This window comes from Papio anubis, chromosome 3, assembly GCF_008728515.1.
Source record: "Papio anubis isolate 15944 chromosome 3, Panubis1.0, whole genome shotgun sequence".
NCBI classification, from domain to species: domain Eukaryota; kingdom Metazoa; phylum Chordata; class Mammalia; order Primates; family Cercopithecidae; genus Papio; species Papio anubis.
The window spans coordinates 161,940,694-161,953,244 of NC_044978.1; the positions used below are offsets into that span (position 1 = coordinate 161,940,694).

The window sequence follows — 12,551 nt, forward strand, 5'->3', positions numbered from 1 at the left end:
AGTGTCTTAGTCAGTTCAGGCTGCTATAACAGACTACCATAGACGGAGTGTTTTCAACAATAAGCAGACATTTATTTCTCATAGTTCCAGAGGCTGGGAAGTTCAAGATCAAGGTGCTAAGAGATTCTGTGACTCAGGAGGGCCTTCTTCCTGTTTTGCAGATGGCAGCCTTCTTGCTGTATCCTCAAATGGCAGAGGGGGGGGGGTTCTGGCCCCTTCGTCTTCATATAAGGGTACAAATCCCATTATGAGGGACCTGTTTCATGACTCTTCTCACCCTGAGTACCTCCCAAAGGCCTCACCTCCAAATACCATCACACTGGGGATTAGGGCCTTAATATGAATGTTGGGAGGACACAAGAATACAGTCTCTAGCACTGAGGCTGATATGGTTTGTCTGTGTCCTCACCCAACTCTCACCTTGAATGGTAATCATCTCCACATGTCAAGGGTGGGGCCAGGTGGAGATAATTGAATCATGGGGGTGGTTTCCCCCATCCTGTTCTCTTGGTAGCAAATAAGTCTCATAAGATCTGATGGTTTCATTAAATGAGAGTTCCTCTACACACATTCTCTTGCCTGCCGCCATGTAAGATGTCCCTTTGCTCTTTTTTCATCCTCCACCATGATTGTGAGGCCTCCCCACCCATGTGGAACTGAGTCCATTTAACCTCTTTCCTTTATAAATTACCCAGTCTTGGGTGTGTCTTTATTAGCAGCATGAAAACAGACTATACAGAGGGACAAAGACAGGACTTAGCGTTGACTGGTCTTCAAGGTCTTAAGCCCATGTGACTATGAAGCATTACTGAAACTGCAAGCAAGAGGTTATTCTATGGGGGAAAACTATCTTCTGGAAAGTGCCAGCAGATTTTCCAGGTGTTGCCTATTGGCAGCCAGAAACGTGGGTCTGTATCTTCTACAAGAAGCTAGCAGAGCCATCGATATAGATCTGGGAGCTGTACTCAGAGGCAGGAATTAAGGTCGTATGATAGCCAAAGAGTGAGAATGAAGAGAAACAGATGGCAGATCACTGGGGAAAGTGCCCTCAGAGGGACCAGAAGGAAATATCAGAATCAACAAGGGAAACTGGGAAGGCATGTGTAGGAGGTTGAATACTGACCCTCAAAGATTTCAGGTCCAATTCCCTGAAACCTGTAAGTGTTACCTTATATGGCGAAATGACTTTGCTGATATGATTGATTTATGGATCTTGAGATTAGGAGATTATTCTGGATTATTCAGGTGGGCCAAAAATGCAATATCATGTATCCTTTCAAGAGGGAGGCAAGAGAGAGATTGTGCACACACAGATAAAAATGCAGTGTGACCATGGCAGCAGAGATAGCAAGGATGCAGCCACAAACCAAGGAATCCTGGCAGCTGTCAGAAACTGGGAGAGGCAGGAAATGGATTCTGCCCCAGAGCCTCCAAGGGAGCACAACCTTGGTTTTGGCCCAGTGACATTTTTTTTTGAGTCAGAGTCTCGCTCCATCACCCAGGCTGGAGTGCATTGACACAGTGTCGGCTCACTGCAACCTCTGCCTCCCGGGTTCAATTGATTCTCCTGCCTCAGCTTCCTGAGTAGCTGGCATTACAGGCGTGCACCACCACACTTGGCTAATTTTTGTATTTTTAGTAGAGACAGGTTTCTCCGTGTTGGCCAGGATGGTCTTGAACTCCTGACCTCAGGTGATCCGCCCGCCTCAGCCTCCCAAAGTGCTGGGATTACAGGCGTGAACCACTGTGCCCAGCCCCAGTGAAATTTTTTTGGACTTCTGATTCCAGAGTTATAAGGGAATAAATGTGTTTTAAGCCACTACATCTGTGGTTATTTGTTGCAGCAGCTATAGGGAACTAATACATCATGCTCACAGAACTAGATTGAAGGAGAGATTACAGGGAGAAACAGCTTGTGAGGAGCATGTGGCCAATGGGAAAGTATGCTACAGGGTGGGGAGGGAGATGTAGGAGGCCTCACAGGCAGGGGGAACGCAGGATAGACTGAAGGATTGAAGGTGTGAATCAGCACTGGGAAGTGGAAGCAGTGGATATGGGTTCCTAGCTTTATAGATCAGTGTAGCAAAGGAAAGATGAAGTGATAATGGATGGTAGAATCTTGGAGGTTGCATATCTTGTTTTATAAAATAGGAATACAGCACATGTTAAAAAATATAAATAGCACAGAAAGATGGAAAATTAAACTTAAAGTCTTCCTCCACCCTTGCTTCTTGCTGTGGTCCTCAGTCTGCTTTCCAAAGACAACCTACAATTTTTAGTGCATATTATCAGAAAGAATCTCGCAACTTGGCAAGTAAATCTGTATACATAATCCCCTGTTGATGAGCACTTGGATTTTTCCAGACTTCTGTTTTTAAAAACAGTGTTGTAGTGAGTATCTAAGAACAATATGTCTTGAAATATCTGGCCTATAAAAGAGTCTTACTAAGTTTTATTTTCTTCATTAACATATGATTGTACCTGTTTCCCTGCATCCTTCGCCACACTGAGCTTTGTCAAACCTTTTCATTTTTGCCATTCTGGTAGAGGAAAAACTACATTTTGCTAGGACTTAGATTTCTGCAATTTTGAGTGATGGTGTGAATCGTTTAATATGTCTGCTCTCCATTTCTATATCTTTTTCTGTTTCCAGCTTGCCCGTTTTCATTCAACATTTACATACCTGTTGGAGATTGTGGTACATTCAAATGAACAAATTCTGTACTCATAAACATGGGTAAATCTCACAAACATCATGTGAAGTGAAAGGACCCAGCACAGTAAGATTCCTGAATATAAAGTTCCAGGACCAGGCAGTTCTCATTTCAGAATTTTAAATAGGCTAATGGTTATCCTTGGCAGAAGAAAAGGGACTGGAAAGGGGGTCCAGGAGTCCTGGACTCTAAAGTGTTTGCAGGGGTTGATAATATTTTGTTTCTCATCCTGGTTATATGGGTGAGTTTGCTTTGCGAAAATTCATTGAGCTGAATACGTGAGTTCTGTGCACTTCTCTTTATGTGTATTATACTTCCATTTATAAAAGAAAGGGAACTATTTTTTAAATATTGTTGAATGCTTAGAATGTGTCAGACACTGGATGAGTCAGATGAGGCTCCTGCTCTCATGGACTTAAATTTAGAATGAGATAAACACGTCAAATGTTTAGCGCAGTGCGTAGCGTGGAAAAGCACCCAATAAGCATTAGCTGGGAGGATTTATTTAAGACAGGGGGAAACTGATCAGTGTGTGTGGAGACCTAATGGGCGCATGGCATGGCTGGGAGGACATGTGTGATGGAATTGTGGGAAATGAAGCTGCAGAGTGAATCAGGAGCGCATCAGCAGGACCTTGTAAGGGCCTAAGTGAAAAGAAATTTATCCTGAAAGTGACAAGGCTCCAGTAGAAGGTTTTAAGCAGGAAAATGGCATGGCCAGATGATGCTCAACATCCTTTCTAACCTGCTGCAGTTCTCCAGCTCCCCAAGTTCCAACTTACAGCCTGAAAACATACCTGCACATATCTGATAGCAAGCCCCACTACAGTAGGGTTCTGCTGTGGTTCCATTCCGGGCTACCAGGAAGTGTTCCTGGGGTCCCCTTATTCCTAGTCTAGGACCTGCGCCCGGGCTAAACCCAGTCCCACTGTGGCTCTATCATACCTTTCTTCACTGTTTAGCCTGAGGGCTGAGAAGAGATTGGCTTCTGGGGAAACTCAGTGTCTGTTGTTGAATGCACATGCCCGGGTACTAAGAGCTGCCTCCACCATGCTGCTCCCCAGTCATGCAGAGCAACCGTTGCTGGTTAGGTTCAGAAGGAGCATCAGAGTCCTGTCCTGATCACAAAGCAAGTGAGTAGGAAAATGAGGGCTGGATGTCAGCACTTCAGGGCTCACCCTTCTCTCCCATGTCCTTCCTGTTGCAGTGCTAGAGTTTCCATCCTATGGCAAAGGGGTTTAGGGACAACAACTCGACAGGGGAGGAAGCTTGAAGGTGTATTGGCGTATAATTTATTTTATATTGAGGAACGCCAGGTGTCTGCATTAAGGAATGAGATGCTGATGGAGAATCGTGGAGAAGGGGTGGCACTAAATCCTTCCCGAACTATCCTTCTGCTTCCCACCCTCAATGCAGCTGGAACCTTTTTTCATTACTAACAAGACCCAGTTCTGAGCTGCAGAACCAACAAAACCTTTGTCCTCAATATAAATATTTAATGGACACAAGAAGCGGCCATTAGAGAATGGAACAGAAGCTAACCAGGTGCCTAGAAAGGATGGATTATGACATGGCCCAAGTGCTCTCTTGCCCTCTGTTAATAATGCAGGAATCACTAGAATGCATGTTCACTGGTTTCACCTGGGTCCTGTGTTCCCCTTCGTCTCCAGTTCCCTGCACAGGGAGCCAAAAAAAGTCTTCCTCCTTTTTCAGAGGCCCTGTGCTGGTAGGCTGGGCGGGAGGTTGGCAGAAGAGGGGCGGTGAGGGTTGACTTGCTGCCAGAGGTTTAATGCTGTCCTCGTTCTGTTTTCAGGGGAGGCTCAGAAGCAAGAAGGAGATGAAAGTTGTGCCGCTGCTGAGGCGTTGACAGCGCCTGAGGATGCTGGGAGGCCCGCTGTCAACTCCCCAGCAAATCAGAGCCACGGGAACCAGTGCAAGCTCTTTCATCCTTCATTATCCCAGTTACCTTCTGAGGAAGAAGTAAACAGCCTTGGAAGGGAAATAATTAAACTGACAAAGGAACAGGCAGCTGCAGAACTGGAAGAGGTCAGAAGAGAGAGTCCCATGGAGGGTCAGAGGAGTGAGACGGGGCCAGCCCCACCGGGCCTGGCCATCCAGGGGGAGCTCCCCAGATCTCACCTGGACTCCATCGAGGCCTGCCAGCCAGCAGCCGAAGCTTCCACACTGGAAGACGGCAAAGGGATCCCAGAGGGCAGAGGCACGAGGAGCACCGTGAAAACCTGAAGGGGAGAGGGATCTGACACAATGACACATTGAAAGCCCAGAGAGGGTCAAGAATGAAGCATCAGAACGGTGCGCCCACGTCGCCTTCTCCTGAAACACCTCCGAGTCTGCAAGTGAGAAAATGCTCTGATCCTGTTGCAAACTGTGAATATTCTGATGATGCCAGTACAGTTTGATTTATTAAATGTAGGTCCTCAAGCTTCTCAGTGTCATCTCTTTCTGCCAGAGAGTGCTACTGTGAACAGGGCCAGGCCCAGGAATTGTGTCCACCATATGGCTGGTTGTCAGCATCCGTCTTTCTGTCAGCTTTTGTTTTATCAGAGATAAGATGTTTTCGTATTAGCATTTAATGTTGTCAATCAAAATTACGGGAAGAGCTAGAAACTGATGGGGTTTTTAATCAGGCCCCCATCTTGGTCAAGGTTAGGCAGCTGGAGAGGAAGGTGTAATTGAGCAGAACATGTCCAGAGAGCCCATGGCTGCACCCCATCAAGTCAGGGCCCGCCGGGTAGGACTGCCTGGCATGGGTGTGCTTGGCATGGAGCCCACAGCACTGCTGTTGTGCAGACTGGCAGGTGGAAGGGGCCTTCAGCAGGCTGAGAAGCTTGGGCTTCTGGGTTGAAATCCACAGTCCCTGTTGAGGCCTGTGTGCTGAGTGCCAGAGCTGAGTTTTCTGGCTCGTAAATCTGAAGAATTAACTGATCTGAAGTGATTGGGAGGGGTGAGCGTTTGTAAAAGCCGGGGAACAGGACTCCCAGGGGCGGTCTGGTTTTTTGTGAGATGAGATGAGAGCTACAGCCTGGAAATGCTCGTTCTCTGCATTCAACCTGTCTCACATACAGGATCGTGTGGCCATTTCAGGTTTGGGAAAGATCTACCTGCTGGGAGCCAGTCTAGTTCCCCGCACCACCTGGAACTTCCAAACCCTTCACTCCTTCAACAGAATGTGGAGGCTGCCTCATTTGTGCCATCAAGTATTAGAATTTCAAAGACCAGACACAGAGCTCATAACCTTATATGGGAAAGAGAGAGGAAAACAAAAAAGCTTCACCACAGCATGGCAAGGGGGGATGTGGAACCAAGAACATGATCCAGGGGTGGGGAAGGGGGGCGTGCTCAATCCCAGCTGGTGCTTTCCTTGCAGATAAAGATTAGCTTTTCTAGGTGGCATCCGGCACTGCAGAAAATTAAAAGGTCATCCAGCCATAGCTTTTTCCTTCCCTGGAAAACCTGAGACTAGATCCCAAAGCTCAGAATGCCTCTGAGAACCAGAGTCACTCCTTTGAGAGGCGCTCCTTGCAGGAAAAAGAGGCTCCCAGAGTGGTAGGCTCTCTTAGTGAAAATGCGTCCTAAAAATTCAGTGTTTGTCCCAGGCTCGTGACACTAAGATGTGACATCTGGACACGAGGGGCCAGCCACACAGATACATCCCTCCCAGATTGCATCTCCAGGAATCAGTCTGCTAGCAGAATGGGCTCCCCATCCCTTCCTGTGCTGCTCCTCTGAAGTAGGCCAAAGTGCAGCCCAGAAGCACCCATTCCTTTGTCTGACGCACACTGGGTGGGCCTCCCGTTACTGGAGTTGAAATGGGAGCATGCTGGAGTCAGCGTTCTCTTGCTCCTGGTGAGAAGGACATCCCATTGACCCCTGGCCACTGGGTCCAATGTTCCATCCTTCCTTCTGTCCCAGCCTATCCCCCTCCCCACCAGGCCCACCCCACAACTTCTCCTCAAGGGCGGTTGCTCCCACAGCTGGAGGGCTTGCACAGACCAGCAGTCAGTCACGGAAATCATTCTTCCTGCTGGACTGGGCCTTAACTGCCTGCAAATGTCCAGCACTACTGCGTAGGATGCCAGAGCCACCGAAGGAAAACACAGCCACGTTTAATAGAATAATAATAAAAGGAAAAAGCTCAGCCTGCAGAACTCTGGTTTTGACCCACCGTCGGCCAGATGCACATCTTCAGGGCCTGTTCAGCACCTTCTGAAAAGCAGGGCTCGTAATACACTCCAGCACATTCCATCAGAGTCAGGAAAACGGCGGTGAGTCCCAGAGAATCTAGGGTGCAAGGCAGGGAGCAGGAGTCATAGGGAGTGATAACCTGAACTGTGTATAGTCAGCTGGGAGGGTCTTATGTTATTAAGTGAAATGAGAGCCAGTTAGTCGATCCTGTCACAGATGTAACCATGATAACACCCCATAGATATGTGACACGTGTGTCCTGCCCCTGCTTTCCCCATCCAACATGGTTCTTCTGTTCCACAGGCATTAAAGGGGGTTTCTGCAATTACTTATAGCTGTCTTTTGTCTTTTTTAGGATCATTGTTTAAGGGTGTGGCATTCTCTCCCCTACTTCACTAAATAACCCTGCCTCAGGCATGGTCCTCTCAGCTTCAAGCCACACTTAACAGAAACTTAAACAGTAGGGACGTGAATTCTGTTCTATAACAGGAACTTTGGAAGTAGGGCATTCCAGGGCTATACATTCAAGAAAGTCATCAAGGTGTTCTAGGTTTCCATCTTCCTTCTCTTCCTGCTGTGTCAGCTGCTTTCTCATGACAAGGTGACTGCAACAGCTCCAGATAACATCTGTTCAGAGGCAGAAGGAAATTTCTTTCTCCCCACATACATGTGTGTGTGTGTGTTTCAAGAGCGAGAAACCCAGTTCCTATCACATTTTATTGGTCAGAATGATCACCTGGGGCTTGTGGTCGCATGTGACGTTGTCGCATGATGGTATCACATGACAATGTCTTAACCATTCCTTAGCAAGGGAGATGGTATTACCATGATCTGTTTAGGTTCCCCAAGATTCACTCTTAAGAACTGAAGAAGGGCCCTGTCCCTAGACATTCAGACTCTAAAACACCAAAACAGGATCATATCTTGGGATGTGTAAGAGAGTTGGGAATAGACAACCAATGGTGTTGTCTCTGAACACCATATCTTTTTGTTGCTGCATAAAAAGCCAGAAAATCATGTTTCTGATGAGTTTGGAGTTAGGGGGAGGGGCTATGGTTGTTTGCTCAGAAAAATGCCATCTCATCCCCCCCTTCCCTGGCATCTTTCTGATCTGTCCTGTTTTGTAGGTGGAATGTTCCCACCTTCGTTTGCCTGTTCAGACGTGTTTGTCCTTCCATTATTTTTCCAGCTGGGTTGCCAGCAGAATGCAGAGCAGTCTAGAGAAATGAAACAGAGCTGACAGGTCTCTTAATGAAAGCTTGTTTGCACACCCTGCCTTTCCTGTGATCGCTCTGTGCCTGAGAGCCTCTAGGTGTGGATTTTTACATGAGCGTTTGTCTTTCTTTTAATTAAGGCCTGTAGAAATGGATTGGTTTTTGTAAACCAGGCATTTCTCATCCGCTCACTCTTGCTCTTCCTCTTTCCACACTTTCTCTGCCCGTCTTCCTCTCCCCTCCCCCTTCCTTCTCTTGCTCCCGCAGCTATTCCCAAAGCCTCTCTAGCCGGGAGGCTCCTGATGGCCTCAGCTCAATGCCAGCTGGACCCTCCCGGTTTTTGGCAATCTTAAGCAAGCTAAATTAGTTTGCCCATTGTTGCTCCTCTTCTGTGACCTCCCTCCCAAACATGCACCACCATCACGACGCAAAGTTCTAGAAAAGGGCTCTGCTATCAGTTATTCACATGTTGGAGTAAATATTTTGATGTATTATTCCTACTGGGAGCCTTTGCACCCCAGTTCACCACATGGCATGAAAAGTTCTGTCTCTTCTTTAAGGAATGGCAAAGACCAGCTACTTACTTACGGAGGTGATCTTCCCTGTCTCTTTAAAATTACAGCATGCCTTTGCCCCTATTGGTCTTCACTCCAAAAAAATGGGGTGGCCTCCTGGCTTTGTTGGTTTCCCACAGCCCTGTGGATGACTTGGTACCCTACTTTTTTTTTTTTTTTTTTTTTGAGAGTCCCACTGTGTCGGCCAGGCTGGAGTGCAGTGGCATGATCTCGGCTCACTGCAACCTCCACTTCCCAAGTTCAAGCGATTCTCTTCCCTCAGCCTCCTGAGTAACTGGGACTATAGGCATGCACCACTATGCCTGGCTAATTTTTGTATTTTTAGTAGAGACGGGGTTTCAGTATGTTGGCCAGGCTGGTCTCAAACTCCCGACCTCGTGATATGCCGCCTTTGGCTTCCCAAAGTGCTAGGATTACAGGCGTGAGCCACTGCACCCGGCCTGTACCCTACTTCTTTCTGAAAAAGCACCTTCTTCCTCTACTTTCATTCTGAAACCTCCATTTAAAACACTTCTCCTCCTTAGCAATAGTGAGAATCCCTTCAGACTAGATAGGATGTCAAAAGGCCAAAGCATTGCCCCCAACACAGTCCTTTAATGTATTCCCTTCTTTCCAGGTGTCTTCCTAAACAGAGAAAAATGTATAGATCAGAGAGATGCAGTTGGGAGCTCCATAGTGAATCTAGTTAGAAATGAGAAGCAGAAAAAATAGGAAAGACCCGTCTCTCAATATTATGGTTGCTTCCCAAAACAAAACAAAACAAGTTGATACGGCATGAAGGCAATTTAAAATGATAGATATGAACATGCTGCCTTACATTTCATATCACCTCTTTACTAAATGAGAATTTTTTTGGATGCAGAGGGAATGTTTGCATACTATTGAAAAGTTTGACTTTCTGGAATCTATGTGAGCTCAGGAATAGATTTGGGGTTCTTAGCAGAGGCCGGTGGTAGCCTATTAAATGTAAAACAATTGGCTTTGTTTTTAAAACCAGCTGCCATTTTGTAGTTTCATTTAAAGAAAAAGTACCTTCTATTCATTTGCAGAACTTGCTTTATTGGATTCTATGGTCACTGTGTATCATAACTATATCTTTTTTGTTACTTGAAATAAAAATGTGGCAATTTTCCTGATAGAGATGATTAATTATCTTTATTGTTTACTTCCTATTCCACCTTCACCACAGGGCAAGCGGAGGCTGAGCATGACTTGTGGCATACTACAGCAACTTATCAGTTGCAATCTGTCACCTAAAACTATTTGATCATATGGTAGTCATGAAAAATATGGAGAATGTAAAGATTTTATGCATTCAGTCAAAAAAAAAAGGCAGATCTAAAATCAGTTGGTTTATTTCCTGCAGTCTTTCAAGTTGACCAAAGCGCTCACTGATTTGCTCTATTTTCTTACGTTTTTAGTATTTCTGTATATATGCACTAAAAAGCCCCACTCAGAAAAAAAAATCAGTGCAATTCTGAGAAAAAGCTTATCCTAAACATCTAAAGATAGCATTTCTAATTATTGTCTACATTGTGTTTAAACTGTGCAAACTTGAGCATTATTCTCACTTTACCAGCTGTGTCTAGGTAGAGTCATTACATCAAACGCTTCTAATTTTACAAAAAGAAATCAAAACAAGCGTGTGTTTCAGTCCCAGTGACAAATGCAAACCCTGTGAGTCAAACAGGCAAACTGATTAACAAGCTGGCTGGGAAGTCAAAACAGCAAATATAAGGAGATTAACAAAATAGATCTGTAAGATGAGAGGAGTAAAAATAGACTCCAGGGGCCAAGTGGGGTCCGGTGGGTGGCTTTGGTGGCACACATATGGTTCTGTGCCAGGAACCAGATGTCTGCCTTTATGGCCCATAATCTTCCCTTCATCCTAGGCCCCCTCCCCACAAGACATGGGATCACAGAGTTCATGTCAACCAGTCTCTCAATGGATGCAGAAATCCTTCTCCGGAACCTCAGAGGTAGCAACTGTCCTTCATTTGAATCCTGGTTGCATGATGCTCGCTGCCTTACAAGGCAGTCCCATCTATTTATTAGTAGGTAGCTATTTTTTGGATCTTAGCCATTGTTATTAATTAGATACTTATTAGGTCCTTATTTGTTGTGCATGCTATGCTATGCACCTCTCATGAATAACACTTGATTTAATCTTCAAAACAATCTGGTATGATGATCTTATTTTACCCATGCTCAGAGAGGTTAAGTGACTTGTTCAGGTCACACAGTTTGTGAGTGTGGCAGAGCTGAAGTTCAAATGGGCCGTTCTACCTGAGTCTGACCTGTTAACCATCATGCTAGACGCATATCTTTGCCCTGACAATGAACTGTAATTTGTCCTCCTATTATTTCCTCTGTGTGTGTGTGTGTGTGTGTGTGTGTGTGTGTGTGTTTTCTTGTTTGTTTTTTGCTTTTTTTGTTTTGGGGGTTTTTGTTTTGTTTCATTTTGGTTTTTTGGCTCTAGAGGCCCATAGGATAATTTATCCATCCCATTCCTGGAACAGAAATGGAGTGAGTCTGCTAGGGTGCCTCTTCAGACCCCATCTACAGGGTCAAGGGTTGTGAAGAGAAAACTAAGAACAGAATGCAATTGACAAGAAGTGTCAGCCTCCTTCTGTAAAAGAAAAAAAAGGTCCACACCTCCCTTGATGGTCCTGAATTTACCGTAATCGAGACAGCAGAGTAGATGATGGGTGTTTGACATTTTAATCTTCTCCATCCTCTGTCCCCATGTAATAGCTGCCTCGTCGCAACTTGTAATTGGGGGGGATATTTGAGATCAGGATTGGGAGGTTTAGAGACACTGTTTGCTCATCCCCTTTCAGTGCTGATGAGTACAGTTCAAGTTAGTATTCAAACCAGTAAGAACCAGTTGGTGGAAAAAAGTCATCAGGCAATAGCCTTTCGCTCCAGTTGTCACTTGGGTTCAAGGAAAGATTTTAAAATAACAAGTTAGTGCTAGTTCAAGGTAAAAATAACCCCTGGGGACAGGTTTCTGGCTGTGGTTCAGTCGGTCACACTGCCTTAGGAGTCTGGGAGAAATGGAAGCTGCCTCCCAGTAACCAGGGTGGAAAAGTCACAGCTAGGAAGTGAGGCTACCCTGAGAGGCTAAAAAGTTATTGCAAGTACGTTTATTCTGTGAATGAAGGTGTATGCACAAGACTGTTCTAGCATGGGTATAGATTATAAGTTTCAAAAGAAAGCTAAACTCCCAACAAGCCTTCATCAAAATCAACCACCTTTCCATCCCAGTGCCTCCGTTTTCCTCTGGTTTTGGTCCTGCCAAATGCTGACAACGTCACATTCCAACCCTACTCTTCTGTGCTTAGGCAAGATGCAGTCACCTGGTTTCCTTGGCACTGTCTCTGATATCTGGGAAAATTGACCTAAGGCTGTACTCAGAGGCAGATGTAACAAGCTACCAGCCCAGGTGAGATTGAAGGTTTCTTCCCCTCTCAGGCCAGAGGTTCCAGTGTCAGAATCATCCTGAGGCTTATTGCAAATAAACTTTCTCTTCTCCCTTTGGATTCCACAGCTCTGGGATGTAGCCCAGGAAGCTGTATTTTTTTTTTTAACTGCCCTGAGTGATTCTGGTGATGTTCCTCTTGGAGCCACACGGAAGGGCAAGACAAGCAGTGGCTGAACATTGTTACCAGCAGGGTTAGTGGGGTGGGGGCAGAGGATAAGGAGAAGTCCTGCAGGGATTTGGGAAGTATGTTTGCCACTTCCAAAAAAAAAAAAAGGAAAAACAAAACAAAAAAAACACTCAGCTTGGGAGAGAAGCCTAAAACAAATAAAGAAAAAAAAGTAACCAAGGCCCCGACGCAG

At 45.6% G+C, this 12,551-nt stretch overlaps 1 protein-coding gene across 3 annotated transcripts in view; it reads left to right on the top strand.

The window, feature by feature from the left end:
• The window catches only part of CCDC149 (coiled-coil domain containing 149), a 105,623-nt gene extending 98,376 nt beyond the window's left edge, over positions 1–7,247 (top strand). For all 3 annotated transcript variants that reach the window (XM_009206616.2, XM_003898546.2, XM_009206617.4), the window contains one exon: positions 4,527–7,247. In XM_009206616.2, the coding sequence (XP_009204880.1) occupies positions 4,527–4,957 (431 nt within the window). In that variant the 3' untranslated portion in view covers positions 4,958–7,247. The remainder of the gene's footprint in view (positions 1–4,526) is intronic.
• The last annotated feature ends 5,304 nt before the right edge of the window (positions 7,248–12,551 follow it).